The 17,446-nt window shown below is 40.2% G+C and overlaps 1 protein-coding gene across 2 annotated transcripts in view; it reads left to right on the top strand.

The window, feature by feature from the left end:
* Positions 1-1,616: 1,616 nt before the first annotated feature.
* The window catches only part of nhsb (Nance-Horan syndrome b (congenital cataracts and dental anomalies)), a 56,586-nt gene continuing 40,756 nt past the window's right edge, over positions 1,617-17,446 (top strand). For both annotated transcript variants that reach the window (XM_067585462.1, XM_067585453.1), the window contains exon 1: positions 1,617-2,214. In XM_067585462.1, the coding sequence (XP_067441563.1) occupies positions 1,935-2,214 (280 nt within the window). In that variant the 5' untranslated portion in view covers positions 1,617-1,934. The remainder of the gene's footprint in view (positions 2,215-17,446) is intronic.

The following is a 17,446-nucleotide window of genomic DNA, read 5'->3' as shown; positions in this document are numbered from 1 at the left end:
TGAGCCTAGAGGCTATAGGCTAATCACTGTGAATGAAACAGACAACAGGCAGGCTTAGCATCCTGGAACCTCGCATTCAGCAAAATCTGTTCACTGGACATTGTTCAACTACAGTATAGGCTCCTGCTGTAGGTTAACTCTGTAGGTTAACTTTTTCTGAGTATCTTCTGAGTTTAGAGTTCAGGAGTTTAGAGCCTCAGGGTTTATACTGTTTATACCGGTTTATACTTTAATGTGTTGCATTATATTTTACTTTTTGTGTCGCACTGCATACTAATCATCTACTAGGACATCTAAAACTGAGCAGGTGTGACGTTAAATTTAGTTTTCATGCTTATCACCCTTTGCAGATTAATCACACCTATCATCATAGAGCCATTGAGTTTACTGGTAAAAATCTATGAGTGGTGTGTGGTGACCATTTTTAAACATTTTGACCCAACATAGATCGAATGGGATATTAAACATCCATTTAAATAAATTTGTGGTTTGGAGTCAGTGTGTAGACGTTACTTAAGGCAACAAAATAAATAAATACATAAGAAATTTGTCTTTACATTATGTTGTTTTGTTGTGCTTTAAAACAAACTGAGTTGTTGTGTTGAAGAATCATCCACAGGATTATTTTACAGGAAGTTCATCAAAGTCTTTTTTTCAGAATTTTTACCTTTTCTATAAACAGAGAGCTTGACAGTCCAGCGACAGCCTTAGTGAGTGTTTTGAAAACACAGCAGTTGTATATATGGCATGCATATATCAAAAATATACCCTTTTTTTACTTACTTACCAAGAAAACATTACTTTGGACACAAAATAAGATCATAGACGACAATACGAGAAACACAAAGTATCACTTTGTTATTTTACAATGTTAAGTATGTTTTTGAGCTGTTGAAGAAGGTCTCCAATATTTAATTATCACTACCTGAAATTCTTTTGAAGTGGAGTTTGGCTCTCTGACCCCTATGAAATATACACAGCTCAGCTTTTCTGTGCAGTAGTGAAGCCCCCTTAATCCACCATTACCTGTATGTCATGTGCAAAGTGTTGATATTGAGAATTAATCTATATATCTTATGTATATATTATATTCTCCATGGTGTGACCTCAACACCTACATCAGGGTCAAATATCAAAGTCAGAACAAATGTTTATCCTGTGGTGTTATGCTCCTCTTTTAGGATGTCTTGACATGATGAAAAAACTTTGTGGCTGGAGGTTTACTTTGATGACCATTCCCTGTCAACAGACATCCACAGCTCCGTGTTTTACCTCAGTCTCCTCTCTCATCCTCTCAGGCTGCACACTGCTCAGGCCACAGAGCCAGGCTGCGTCAAAACCTGCAGAAATAACTAAAGTAAGACCGGAAAAGCAAGGACAGACTTAAAAATAAGAGCTTAAGGCGTGCAGACTGGGTCCTGGAGACATAGTAGTATAGTTTTGATTCAATATATAGCCTACTGTGTGTTGTTTCTGTATGTTTTATTGTGATTTATTGTATGTTTTTTTTCCTTACGTCATTGTTTTTGATTTGAGCCTATTTGACCGTGTTTCTTATTGTGAAAATGTTCAGCGGTGCTTCCTCTTGGTTCAGGCAGCTTTGAACCCTGCACGGAGGCAACCCATGATCGCAGACTCAACACGCATCCTCACACCACTGACCTGGGCTTAGCTGTGTCCTGCATGTGTGTGCATGTGTGTGCGTGTGTGAGAGGGAGTGTGAGTGATCCCCAGAAACCAGCAGCAGGATGGAGGATCTCAAGGAGAATCTGGGAACTTTGGATTGACGCCCGGGGATAACGCGCGGTCGGCCTGAACCTTATCGGGTTTCTCGTGGATTTATATATTTGGATGTTGTCTGTTTCCCTCTTTCCCCTTTTTCTAGGCAGTGGGAATTTACGCTTGGCTTACAACTCTTATTTCTGGCGTGCAAAATGCCATTCGCCAAAAGGATTGTGGAGCCGCAGCTTCTGTGCAGGCACCAGATCCCCAACGATGAAGGTCTGCTTTTCGAGGACCTGTGTGCCATCAGTAACGTGGTTCTGTCCCGGACCTTGCGACAGCTGTCCGACCTGGCCCGGCACGCCTGCTCCTTATTTCAGGAGCTGGAAAACGACATCCTTAACACCAACCAGCGGGTCTGGGTCCTCCAGAACAAAATAGGCCAGATACAGCAGACTGCCAGTGCCCTAGACCCTAAAAAGGAGGCAGTGCGTAAGTAGACCACCACAAGTGTATACCCACCTACCCCCTTTCCCCCTCCACCCCCCAAAAAATCATCTCATAATTTACACCTGAGCAAAATGTGATTTTATTCATTCATATCTTACATGTGTGCGCTCATGCTTCGAAGGGCGCCCACCTCAAAATTATTTTTACCCCGCACGCACGCCCGCCGTAGACGCGGACGCGCTCTCATCCCCCCCTCCCACCCCCCTTCTATTGAAATGTGTCACACGGTTGCTTTTCCACATCTGACCATCCAAGTATCACCGTGAAGCATTTTCACAGCGCAGGGTGTGTTGACTGCTCTTTCATTTGGCGGTCCAGACTCGGATGTGTGTGTCCGTCGACGAGGTGGTGGTGGTGGTGGTGGTGGAGGAGGGTGGGGGGTGGGGGGTCGGTGTGTGTTCGCAGGCAGCGCGGAGCGGAGCGGAGGGGCGTGTGTTGCCGCTGCATTGGCTCAGCATCGCAGTCTCGTTACTGCGGGTAGCGCACACCTGAAGCATCTTCGGCGGTGTTTTCGGGGCCACAAAAGGCCGCCTCGTTCATTCAAGGTGTGAATACATGAAGTTCAGGGTCGAGTATCTGTCAGCTGTAAGGGTTTTGAGATATGTGTGTGTATGTGTGTGTGTGTGTGTGTGTGTGTGTGTGTGTTGGGGTTTTCACAGGCGACTCCCCGTGCGCCAAACCCACCCTTTCCACATGCAGCGGCACCAACACAGCATCAATAATGAATCCAGATGTCCATGTCGCAGGGTAAATATGAACTGATCGTGACTAGATATTCAGGTAGCCTATCGCTGTAATTACAGTGCACGCGGCTGTGGACGGATCACATGAAAAAAAAATTTTTAAAAACCTGATTGGCATCAATGAAAGAGTAACAGCGCGCTCTGTACAGCAGCTACATATAATTTATGTCCTCTGCAGTCTCTTCAGTGAGGCTTTTGATGTTAGACGTCCGTTCAGTGATTTTATTTCAGTTCTGTGCGGTGGGATCCATCACTGCTGTAGGTTATCATAATCTGGGACAATCAAAGAGCATTTTGGGGCCTAAAGCTACTGTAGGATCATGAACTCCCTCTTTAGATTTAACCCCCCTACCCCCCCAAACCTCAACCACACATACACACACACACACCAAAGCATATGTGTCAGTGAGGCGGACCATGTCTTTATTACATAAAACTGTATTGCCTCTGTTTACACTTGTTTGCTGTGAATCTGGATGATTGAGGCTGTGATAACCAAGACTACAGTGTCCTCTTGGAATTCAATTGTGTGAGAAACATTGTTTGTCACTGCTTGTTGCTGCATATTTCGTACAACAGACAAGGGACAGGCATTTGAATTTCTATGCTGGAGCTCCTGCACAGTAACTTAGATAGAAACACACACACTGAACTAAACCCGTCAGCAACGCTAAACCTAACCAGTCTGTCTGTTACACCTGTTGTGCTCAGAAAACCCTGAAATATTGATTTGTTGACTGGATTGTGCTTCTACAGTACAGTATCCCCGAAGCCAGTCAAGGAATTCAGTAGCTACAAAGTAAGTATCACTTGTTCATGCATTTTCCTCGATGGAGCCCTGTCTGTGAATCTCAAAACCAAGAATGTGAAAGTGAACTCAAGCAATCAATTAAGACGCCTTGCTGTCTGCATTTTTAAGTGAGCTCTTTACTCCAGACCACAGTGGGTCCCGACCATCTTAAACTAGATTCTGAGACGTACATTTTTTCCCTTTTAAAGTTTTTTTGAGGGGTGTTTTTCCTTATTTGAAGTATGAGTCTAATGATGGAGGATGTTGTAAAACCCCCTACATCAAATATGTGCTTTGTGATATTGTCTATATAATTAAAAAATGACTTGATACTCAAAATTGGTCTATTTTTCAGACTTTTCTCTAATTTATATATTTTTTTGTTGTGAAATGCTTTAGTTTTACCTTTTCAGGCCTATTAAATGTATTCAAATTAAACAATCTCAGAGTGGAAACATTACTTTTCAATTGAACTGCTCACAACTTATAGACATTAAACCTATGAAAGGGGATCATAAGAAGACACTGCCTTATATTAAAAGATAAGAATAATGATGGTGATATTATAATTTTTCTTAGTGCCAACAAATCTCATGGAAAAACCAAAACCAAGCCAGATATATTTTATTCCTCCATGCCATAGACTTCCATTGTTGACCAGAAACTGCTAAAAACCCGTCAACAGGCCATGCAGTTGAACTGGGCAACATGTTCCTTCATTACAATAAACACAGGCAGTGTAGTTTATATTGAGTCAATTCCACATACACCATCCTGTTGCCCAAAAATACTCACCAGGGCGCCAAATGTGTGTTAATCTGCAGCTGAAAGAAGTCCCTAAATGCACTATGAACTCCAGTTTGAGTAGCGTTTGTTCAAATCTACAGTGCCCAGGTGTTTTAGGAAATTATTTACCCTTTCAAACTTGTTTTTAAAGATTAACATCATCAGTAGGAATAAATTAGTTTGGGCCTGTATGCCTTGGACGGGGTAGGGAAGTTACATAAACTAATGCATTATTGGTGGAGTCAAAGTGGTTTTAGTCTTTTCATTGGCTTTGATGTCAATAACAAAAATATACAATATTATAAAATTACACAAAATGAGAAAATACTTTTCTGATTGTGTGTCTGGGACTTCAATTGAGTTGCAAGGAGAGTTTGAGTCATCTGTAGGTCAATACTCATACTTGGATGCCCACCAAAGTTTTGTTATTTTTATTCAGCTTTCAAAAGAGCTGTTATCTTTCCCTCTTGCCCTCAAATGGCAGCAATAACCCTGAGGAACTAAATATCTGTGTACACACACACAGATTCAATGTCAGTGACAACAGTTTCCTCACTTCACTGTGGAGTGTATCACGATTTAAGGCAGTCAATATGGTGCTAACTTGGATTGATCCTGGACATGGCAGTAGGCAGTGTTCAGATGGCGTTCAGACAGTAACTGTCACATTCAATGTGTTGGGTTGGACATTTCTCAAAACTTGTTGAAGCAGTCTGTACTAGTAGTGGTCTGTTAGCACTACCAGTCAGTGGTGTCTCTCCATTAGAGCTTGACTTTAGTGAGGCAGTTCACTGATTGTACACATGAAGATCGGTCTACTCGTCTTGGAGCATATTAATTAGTGGTGCAACGGATCGCAGTTGATCCATGATCTGTACGTATCACCCCCCATGGTTCGGCGCGCATGTGAACCGTGGATTAATTGCAAAATTTAATGTGTCATTTAAGACAAATAAACAAACTGCTGTAAGTACCAGTCATTGACGGACAGCGCGTCACTAACAAGGATTTTGAAGAGCAACGACCAAACCAGCATTTGACGGGTCCACATGATGTTAGCGGTGCACTTTTCCCCAGTGAATGTTTGTTTGGTGGCTCATTCAACAAGCTAAACTGCAGGACAAGACGTGTGTTCATGTTTTGTAAGTTATCAAGTTTTGATGATGTGGACACAGGCTGTTGTTTCATTCACTACCATGTTTAAAAGAGGAAGGTATCAGGCATCATATTGCAATTTAATTTAACAATTGAGCATTGAATATTTTATATATTTTAAGATTTTATTTAAACATTGGACATCTTGAATATTGTTTTCATTTAAAACCATGGGCAAAAGTTCCTTGCTGTAAGTGTTTAACAGAATATATGGAAAGCAAAGTTTTATTTGTTGTCCCCCCCCTTTTTTTTTTTTTTTGCTAATCCGAAAAGTGATCCGATCCGTGACTCAAATCCATGATACGATCCGAACTGTGAGTTTTGTGATCCATTGATTCATTGTACCCCTAGTATTAATTGGCCTCAGAAAACAGTTGTAATGTCTTCTGTGGCGCCCTAGGGAGCTTTTTAAAGTCTGAGAAAATCTGAAGTTATCTAAGATTGAGCTTGAGACTCCAACTGTGTGTGTGTTGCAAACTGGGGTAGTGCCGTTTGAAAGACAAAGGCATGTACCAGTCAGGGATGGTTTAATGATGAAAAGAAGCTATGGAGTTGCATTATGGGAAGTGAAGGATCCAGCATTTTTGGAGCTTGATCCTCCAAAGAGCCTCCAAGACTAAAAGTCTGGATATGTCTTCCTCTGCTGTTTCAATTTGATTTGGACCATTTTTAAAAAGTCTGTCTAGAGTCCCCCAACTTTATGGAAGTTCAATCATAAATCATTGGAGTTCCTGTTTACCTGTGCTCTGTCAAAAAGTCCACTACAATCAATTCAGCTTGTTTGATCTTTAATTCACACTGCCCTGTTGTTCCATAATTTCGCACTTGAGTATTTCTGATCTGGAAATTGAATACATGGTATGTTTTCTGTCTTGAATTACACAAACGCAGATACAAATGCCACCCTAAAGCAAAAAACTAAACAAAAATGAAGCATAAGTAGCTGATCCCAGACATCTTGATGAAGAGCTCTTGGTCATATGAGCCACTGACAGAAGTTTTCCAATGTAATATTTCAGAAAGAAGATTATTTAATTTAATTTCTTAATTATTAAGACTTGACACACCAAGATGGATTCAAAGAACTAGCACTAGTCAGTCACTTTTCTGTATTCTTGATTTGCTTCATATCAATAGATACAGTAAAATGGCAACCATATTCACAAAGCATGCATGGATCAGAAACAGGTTTATTGCCCAGTAGGTTTGCACATACAAGGGATTTGCCTTGATGTTGTGGTGCATTACAATCAAAAAATGGAGGGTAAGAGAAAATACAAGTACCACATAAGACAGGTGATCATAAATAATATAAATACGATTTTACAAGACATACAATAATGGTGGGCAAGATGTATCAAAAACATGAGTTGAAATAGACAACAGTGCCCACCGAGAGTTATCAACCACCTCTGCAGCTCTGTGCAGCTTTTTAGCTTCTTTTAGCTCATTGTTTTGATTGCACTATCCACTCATTGACTGTATGTTTCAGTCTTGCTGCTCTAATCAACCCCGTTTCCAGCAGCAGCAGCAAAGAGCTCTGTTACACCTTTCAGTCACACCTCACGCAACCTGCCCAGCACCAAACTGAAGACAAAATTGTTGGTGAAGAGCGAAACATGTAACAGCTCCTAAAAGTGCCGTATAAATTCAGTAAATTTGTTTTGTGTGCACCCTTCAAACAGTGGTCCAAACTTTCACCCTTATTTCTTATCTTTGTATCATGTAAGTGGTACAGTTACAGTTTCAAAAAGCCCTTCAGTTATTCAGATGGAACCTGAGGCATATTTTGGCCTCACATCAATCAAGCAAATTTACCACTGGACTGTTTTTACAGTTTATTCATCCCAACAGCCAATATACGGACTACACAGACATTAGTCAGCAACTTCGTGAGGACAGGACTTCTGAGATGCTGCAGTCACTGGGCCCGGCTATTGTTGGTCAGCTCTAAAAAGCTAGCTGCTAATTAAATCACAGGTACTTGTTTGCTATTTCAACAGTACACAAGATACAGTATGTATTTATGACAGCTTTAGCATTTTGGAAGCCACCTTTTATGGAGCTAGGCTAGCTTTTTCTAGCTGACTCAATTGTTTGTTCTGAGCTGAACTAATTCTGCTTTCATGTCATATCGTACAGATAGTAGCTTAGTAGAAAAACCTGTTCACATCAACCCCCTAGATGTTGTTTAAAGTTTCTAACAGTTATGCTATTTACTATTTAATTGGAAAAAAGAATTACAGTATGGAAGTATCAATAATTTGGGGGCAAAATGGCTGCAAATATTTAAAATTGAGACAATTCAACTAATTAAAAAGAAGCTAAACACGTAGTTTCACTTCACACACTACAAATATGTAATACAATTTTAAAAATGGCACATTTAGGCATATTTTTCCTCATTTCTGGTGTGACGACAAGGCAACAATGGGAGTAATCGACTTGGAATATTGTGTGAATGCTCCTAAGTCAGAATTAGAGTATTTAGAGTTGTTATTTATTATTATTATATCATTATATTCTGCTGTGTGAATTAAGCTACAATTAATAACTCGAGTATAAAACTTCTGACATTCAGTGTAGGGTGACAGGTTTGGGATCTAGGAGCAGTATCACTGACTGTCCAGGCACTGACCACACACATAAGGTGGAAGGAATTTTGAAATATTGGTCTCTAGCAAATATATTGTACTGCTCTGGTAACACTGGTTTCTTCCTGGTAAGCCATTAAAGCAAATTTGACTTTGAATCTGAATTTGAGAGAGTATGGCCTGTGGCGGCAGGGGACTGCTCTATCTCGCTAGTCTGCATAGTAAAAGTAGAGAGAGGGATGCCTGCTTTAACCTTTCAGCAGAGGTTAAAGCAATCATAGCTTTTTACTTGCTATTTTTTGTGGTACAGCTAGCAACAACTCAGGAGCACACAACATCATGTTGTTGAAACTGTTTCTTATGGGCAAAATGAGATTAGAGAAGGATAGAGAGACGGAGAGCTAACAGTACAGTGTGTGAGCCTCAGTGGTCTGGAGGTAAATGGATTTTTTTTTTGTCTCTCACTTGCAAACACACACACATAAACTGTCCTACTGTAGAAGAAACAGACATATTTACCAACTTCATATTGTGCTACTGGTCAGCAGCCTTAATCTGTTCAGTGTGTTTCTGTGTGTGGTTCAGGGATCTGATTTCAACCACACAAGGCAAGTTAGGATGCGCTCTGTCCAGGCACATCTTGTCTGTCTCACACCTAACCACTGACACACACACACACGCAACACACACCATGAGCATCAATTCAGATGTTTTCAGAATCCGATATGTGAGAAGATTTATGTGCTCTTGTGTCTTTCTTCAGGCCTTCTTCAATGGCCCTCTGTCTTTGCATATCTGTGTCCATTCTCCTCCTCCTCCTCCTCCTCTCCATCTATACCTCGTCCCTCACTGCCCTACTTTCCCCATCATCATCAGCATGGAGAGACTTCTGCCTCTTGACAGCATATTTAATGTTTAATGCACTTTGATTTCCACCCAGACACTTACAAGCCTGAGAGGAGAAGAGAGGAGAAGAGAGGAGAAGAGAGGAGCGGAGCGGAGAGGAGAGGAGAGGAGAGAGAGATAAGGGAGGGCCCTGTTGTGAGAATTGATGAAAAAATAAAAGAATGAAAAATGGTCAACAATATGAATAAAAATGGCAGTAGAAGAGATTAACCAGAATTTATATATAAAAAAACAACCTAAAGGTCTAATAAAGCCCCACCAGTGGCCCCTATAGGTTTGTGTTCTGGACCAAAGTGAACGCTAGCTTACTGGGAACACTGACTGGTGCGTACCTGGGCTACTTTAGCTAAATTGTGCTAACAGGGCATGTATCGTAATCAACTAACATTAATCTCACCAAAATATTGCGACAATAATCCGACTCACTTTGAGTCCCAGAGCTTGGGGGAAAACAGGTTGGCCAACTGTCAATCCCAGCTGTCAATCAACGCCCACACGGCAGACATCAAAGCTACCACAAGTCTTCAAATCTTAATAATGGAGCAATAATTTCCAAAATGACCACCAGCACAGTTATTAGAGGACCCGAATTTAGAGAATGACAGAATGATGAATTGTTGAAAATAATGATTGACTTAGTATTTCTAGAGAGAAGTTGACACTACTTTGAATGAGAGCCAATTGGAGCCAGGGATGTTTTGGGGCCAGCATCTAGCGGCCGTCAATGGCATTGACCGTTAAGGGACTTTAGCATCAGCCTCAGCCTCAAGCCATGGTAGTCGCCTCTCGGTTTTTCGCCCTACGAGTTTCTGATTCAAGAGATTATTCAGAGTGAATACAACATGAAGCAAGTTGAAAAAAGGCTCAGTTATCTTGTCCTCCCCTAACACTCATTTGGCAAAGGCATTGCCGCTGAAAGCCCTCACACTGAATGAAACAACGCAAACAACAACAACCAAAACCTGCCCTGCAGGTATCTACAGCGGGGCTCATGTTCACCTCTTGCATCAAGTATAAATCCACATCAACTACGAAGAAAACATCCTGAGCATCACACAAATTCAAGTATTTATCTCTCAGTTTTCATAATCAGCACCACTAGGCCAAATCTACACTTAAAAGGAGACCATTCATTCATGTGGGCAGTCAGCCAATCAGAGCCACAGGAAGACACTAATCCGTGTGTGCAGTGGGTGAGCAGCTTTAATTGAAATGCATGGGCCACTTTATTTAATGTTTGATACATACACAGGAGTATCTGAATGAAAATGGCTCATCCTCTGATGAGTCTGAACGTGATTATTTGATTTAATTGATTTATTATATTAACACAGCATATGAGTTTTGATAATTTGTGTACAGAGAGAAATTTTAAGATCCCAGACTGACACTTCCATCATCAGTGTGAAGCCTGCAGGTCAAAATAAAGAAGGAAGTAGTGGAGAGACTCAAGAAAGGAAGGATTTAAAGATTATTTTAATTGCATTTTGAACAAGAATAGAGTTGGAGAAATCTCTCCTTCTATCTCTATCTTTCTTTCTCCTATACTGTGTATCTTTCTGCTGTGGTTATGTGTGTGTATGACAGCAAGAAGACGAGGAAGAAATACACACGAACGGCACAACTAAATCAAAGCATATGGTCAGCATATGTCGATTTGGGTTACCACACGGACATGTGGGCATGACATGTGGGGTGGTCATGAGAGAGGGATGTGATGGCATTGCGTGCGCAGCGATGTAAACTCACTGTCACACGCTGTTATTATATTTACACAAGACAACAGAGTAACATTGCCCAGCTGCAGCCCTGCTTGACTTACACATACAGTTTACTTTATTCAGCTCCTCAGAGTCTCCTATGGAGAGTAAAAATCATCACTGAACATTTTCTGTTTTCATGGCCCAATTACCTCTATGCTAATTTTGGCTGAAGCAATTCCACTGCCTCATATACAGAAACACACACACGCACACACACACACACACGGATAGAGTTGACATGCTTTCAAATCAGCCTTCTCATACCAGCAGGTGAACACTCACACATAGCCTCACACAAATATGAACACACTTGAAAATGCATGCACGCACGCGCACACACACACACAGAGGCATTACACACACACACACAACCCCGCTGAACTCTGTGAGCCTCTTCTTTCAGTCTCTCATGTTATCATTTGAAATTCCGCTTTAAGTGCCCCTGTCTGTGTTGCTGTTGCAGCTTGCAATAAAACATGCATGCAGAACTTCTTGGTCTGTACTTCACAGCACTCGGCTGGATGGATGGCTGGCATGGAGACGATTCCTCGTCTGTGAAAGCTGGCCTCTGGCTCTTTCATTTTGTTGTAGTTCTAAGGCTGTGCAGTTATGACAAAAATAAACAAACTACCCCAAACTGATTATTTGGCTCATATCATCAAAGAGACAATACTGGTACTAGCAGAGACTAAACAGCACCTCTGTCCAATATATTTTGAGCAAATGGTTGCTGTCAGTGATAAGGTGTGTGGTCAAATACACTGACATATAAAACATATGTAGTAAAAGAAAACCTTGTGACAAAAATTGCAGCATGAGCGTAAGATGTAGGACTATGCATTGAGTACATTTTAAAGAGTTATATAGCTACAATAATGACTGTGGAAGAGAGAAATGTTTTCTCAAATATGCTGGCACTCTGATGTCGTAAGAATAAGATATATTTGCATATTTGAATACAGAAGTGTCTGTAAACTTGTGTTTGTTCAGATAAAATGCCTGTAAGTGCTTATCTTCATTTTAAATCAGGGTTTACATGCAGATGTTGCCAGTCCTCCAGCATACATAGAATAAACCATGTTTAACTAAAACTCAGCATCTGTGACTTTCTGCACAGGAATTTTCTTCAACGAGTTATGTTCTTTTGTGTCGCACTTAAAGGGTCAGTTCACCCAAATACTAAAAAAATCTATTTACTGTTAACATAATGTAGTGCCTGGTGCAAATTCAAACGGTGTGAATGGTTACTGTATGTTTAATGGAGTACAGGGACTTTCAGGGGAACTGAAAACAAAACACTGCATACATGATTATTTGAGTAATAGCATAAAATGTGCTCATAATCTATGCAGTTATGATAAATGGACTTTAAAATTAAGTTTGGTTAGTTACAGATATTTCTTATAAACAATAAAAACATGCTAAAAAAATGATGACAATCATGTTGCACTGCAGTTCTGTTTCCTAGTAAAACTTGATACTGTAGCTCAGAGTGTATTGTTCCTGTGCTTTTTGTGTTAAGTATGTCTGTGTGCATATCCAACATGTCTGTCCCTGCATAAATGTCTCTTTGATGTGTGTGTGTGTGTGTGTGTGTGTGTGCACGTTTGTGTGTCATCCTCCAGTGACATGCTAAACTGAATTGTCCTGAACTGCTGTCATCTCTGTCTAGAGACCCCATCATCATCACCATTCCCCCAAAATCTTTGACAGATGTCTCGGGACCCAAAAAAAAATGCACATACTCAGCGATCTCCCTGGGTCACTGTGTGTGTGTGTGTCTGTGTGTGTGTAAGTGCCATAAGTGGACATCTTTGTAATCTAGTGACTCCAGCATGTAGCACGATGTACAGTGCTGTAATTCCACGAGCACCAATGAGTAACTTTTCTCCTTGTGTTGTTTTACGTAAAAATGGACCTCAATAGTATCTGAAGTCAGCACGCCCAGTTCTGAGTATGAAGCATGTAAGCTGTCAGGAGGATATACGTAGATGTTGCTGGTTCTTTAGGAAATCTTACTTTAGCAGAGTTAATAGTCATTTGCATCAGGACAAGGTAGATTTTTTGAAAATTCTGGGATTGTTCTTTTAGTCCTTTCAGAGGATCATAATATCCTCCTCAAAACCATAAGACACCTCCTCCTGAACCCAGAAAAACATCGACTGGATGAGACGGTGAATTAGTCAGGATGGACATTATTTGAAATGTCCTGCATCAATTAATGTTTACTGTAATGATGTAAGCATCTATCAAAACCTAATGTGTGGCTTAAGTTTGACCAATACATGTTCTTGCAGTTTTAACAAAGACAGTTAATGTTAGTGGAAATACTTTAACTGTAAATACAGCTGAAACACATTACAGACCACAAGTCAAAGCATCAATTGTGAATTTCACTTGATTTTTTACAGACTTGGCATCTTTTTTTTGTGTGTTGCATTGTAACAGCATGATGAGCGAATCGCAACCCAACCTAAAGCAATACAGCATGTTGTTTTTAAAGACCCTGTAAAACTTTTCTCTTACTCTGAGCAGTCGAGATCTTACATGAACATAAATTGTTTTGTTGAAACAGTTTCAGTTATTTGTGTTTCGTGTGGCCTCTTCTCACTGGTTGGTGGAGGTTGTTTCCTGACGTTGTCACGGAGACACCACGGTCAATACAATCTGATCAAACCACACATTTCTGATGATGAAGATAAGTTTTTCAGTTTTTGCAATCTAAGTTTTGTGGGACTTAAATATAATAAACTGAAAGGTAGTGATTGTTAAAAACACCGCTGTACACTACACACAGTAAGTTTATTGCAGGTTCAGCTTTATACCAAACTCCACATACGGCAGAAATATGTTCATTTGCATAATGAAAGCTTTCACACTGTAATTCTACTTTTTTTTCTCCAGTTATCTTCAAAACCTTTTTTTTGTATAAAACGTACATCATGTTTCATTTGAGGTTTATTTACATTATTTTGGACAGAAAAACAGCGATTGTAGATTGAGAAATAGACACAGACTTATTCTCTTTCATTTTGTTTCTCTATCCCTCCCTCCCTCACTCACTCACTCACTCAGAGATTTCCTCACAGCATCATAAGAAAGTCTCACGCAGCGGCTCTCACAGACGGGTGTTTTTGTACTTCGCAGGGGTGCTGTTGGCAAAGAGTAGTCATGCAAAAAAAATATAGAGATAAAAAGAAAGATGCACAACAGACTGGAGAAAATAAGAATATGTGGAATAAAAAATGATGAGTGAGAGTCATTCACCTAAACATAAGGCATACTCATTTAAAAAATATATTATTATGAGAACTTTGAATACAAAATGTTTTAACCACTCTTTGATCTTCAGTCTGATTATCTCTGTTTCTTCATGCTAGATCAGTTAAGTATACATTAACTGGAACTTGCACTTTGCACCAACTAAATACCACTCTATAGCTAGAATGACCAGACCTGTCAGTTGCTGTAGCCTGGTATTAGCAGATAACAAAAATAGGATGGGAAGCCAATTATATCAATAAAGTTGTGACCATGTGCTTGAGTGGGTTTCAGAATATAGACAGCAGAGATTATGAGTATCAACTGGGGATTTAGGCACAGAACGTGGACAGTTGAGATGATTTTCAACAGAAGAGCTGCTGGATGGACTTAGTAAACTATCAACATAAGATGGAAACAGATGGAGTCAGACAAAGCTTAGGAGAGGTTGTCTGCTGCTTGTTTTAAGGACTGAGCTGCTCTTAAGGAGTTCCTTAGAAAAGATTGTCTCTGTAAGAACCTTAGCACGCTGTAAAGAAGAGCCAACCTAATTGGACTACTAGCAACCCCTGCCTTGAAGAAGTCAACACGCTCGCCATACTGTGCAGACATGTGTGTGTGTATGTGTGAGGGAGCATACTGTACAGTTTCAGTATCATTAAAGTATTTGAACTCACAATGTAGATTACACTACATTTTAAACAGGCTTCTTTCCAAACTAGCAACAAATCTGTGCTCATTAAAGAAACTTTCTATTGGTTGAATTCTGCAGTTGATGCGCTGCATTAAGGCGAGGTAAATTAATCCAATTTCACAGCGGGCTGGTGAGAGGTGAGGACAGCCGAGCTAAGGCTGCACTAATTAGCCATATATCTGTCACTACTGATTGTATCAGAGAGCCTACCAAAGCCTACCACTTTCTTCTGCATCACACACAAACACAAGCATTAATGTACACATACACACGGACACAAACGCTCTTGCATGCACCTACACACATGCACTCCTCATGACTACAAACCGGCATTCCCTTTTTAGGAACCTCTAGAGGCCCAATTAATTTTCATACCTGCCCCACACTAAGGATGCAGTGGAAAGTGACACTGTAAGTGTGATAATACAAGCATGTACTGTGTGTAGGCTTTGCGTGCATAGTGTATGAACTGTGTCCTGCTTGATGAGCGCATTAATGTACCTCTGCATGACAGGCCAGAGATGCATTAGCTAAATGCTGTAGGCAACCACAGCTGTTACGGAGAGGAGAGGAGAGGAGAGGAGAGGAGCGAAAGAGGAAGGTGAGGTGAGGATATTAAGGGGAAAAAAGGACAAACTGGAAGAAATGGCTGAACTGAACGGTAACATGAGTCTATACAGCCATGCTAGCGTTTATGTAGGGTGACTTAGGTACAGTGGTGCTATGAGCTTAATGCTAACATCAACGCGCTTACATGTTCACAATGACGATGATACCATACTGATGTTTAAAGGTAATGTTTACCAGGGTCACCATCTTAGTTTAACAGGTTAGCATTCTAACATTGGTTAGTAGTAGCAGTAAACACTAAGAACATCTGAGGCTGATGGGAATGGCATTAGTTTTGCAGGTATTTCAGTCATAAACCAAGGTATTGGCACTGAAATTTTCACCTGATGATGGCGCTAGATGAAAAGTTGAATCATCCTGAGTGGGACATTACTGTCTGTACCAAATTACACAGCAGTCCATCCTGTAATTGTTGAGAAATTTCACCCAAAACCACAAATGTACATGATGGTGCTAGAGAAAAAAAATCAGAAAATCACCTATCATTAGGATTCATCCTCTGGGAACACTAAACATACAAAATCTGCCAATCTATTGAGGAGATGTTAAGATATTTCACCACATGAGTGAAAACTTTGACCTGCCGTTGGTGCTAGATGAAGGGGATCACCAAAGTCATTAGCGTACATCATCTGGGGACCATGAATGTCTATATAATTTCATGGCAATCCACCTATTAGTTGTTGAGATATTTCAGTCTGGACAAAAGTGGAAGACTGACCAAACAACTAACTGACGGACCGCCAGCTTGGCTAAAAAAAAGCAATTTGAGGAGAGCGGGAAAGTAGGGGGAAAAAACGTTGTTTATCTAACATTATACAGTACCGATACTCCAGATACAACATGTGTAAAATAATTACAGTATCCTGACAGATTCTGCTCCCATTCTATGATCTAGTAATTATCACCACACAGTTGAATAATTACAGTAGCAAGAAATTACAATTAACCGATTGTGACTCCTCAGCACTATTGTGTGTGTGTGTGTGTGTGTGTGTGTGTGTGTGTGTGTGTGTGTGTGTGTGTGTGTGTGAGTGAGTGTGTCTTACCCAGCAGATTACTCCGCTGAGGCCAAGTCCCTACAGATGACATGTGATAGCAGATTAATAGCCTAACATATTAAAGTCACAATCCCTATTATTTCCCCTTGTATCAGTGCCTAATCAGTTAATATCTACCAGATGAGAACTCCTTCTTCACCACTCAGTGCTCCTCTGCGTCACCTTCAACATCATCTAAAATTAATCACATTGAATGGCAGATGGTTCATTTTTTTATGTACAGTTGTTTTCCAGTTAAAGCCATTATGTAACAAGATGTCCTGTAAAACTATAATTAATGTCAGTCGACACATTTTTCAGTCAGATTGTGTACATTGTGCTTGTAAAGAAAAAAGATCAAAGGATGTTAATTGCACTTGCCAAATATCCAATATAACCACACTATTATAACTGATTGTAATTTAAAAAAAAATTTTTATTATTATTATTTTATCAGGAAAAAACAGACCATCTGTAAATGACTGTCCATAGGACCAGTCATTACAGCAAATACCCAAAAACAAGTGTCAAAGCCGAATTATGACTTGGAACTAGAAATTATGAATTAAGTATGAAAAGAAGAAAACCATGTGACGTTGTTGCAAAGCAACAAAGTATGCAGAGGGAGGAGGTCGTAACAGTTGGATGGGTTAACAAAGCATCTGAGTTTGACACAGAAAATTGTCGTTTACTTCCTGTTTCATGCCAACAGTCAAACTTGGTTTCTTTTAACCATGACCATGGTCATTCCCTAACCTTAACCAAGTCATTTTTGTGCCATACCAGAAAACCTTTTTAGTTTTCCAATGGTGACATTCAGCGTTTTTGAAGGCACTGACAAACAAGGGCATC

This window comes from Thunnus thynnus, chromosome 1, assembly GCF_963924715.1.
Source record: "Thunnus thynnus chromosome 1, fThuThy2.1, whole genome shotgun sequence".
Lineage (NCBI taxonomy): Eukaryota > Metazoa > Chordata > Actinopteri > Scombriformes > Scombridae > Thunnus > Thunnus thynnus.
This window is presented reverse-complemented; position numbering and strand designations above follow the sequence as displayed.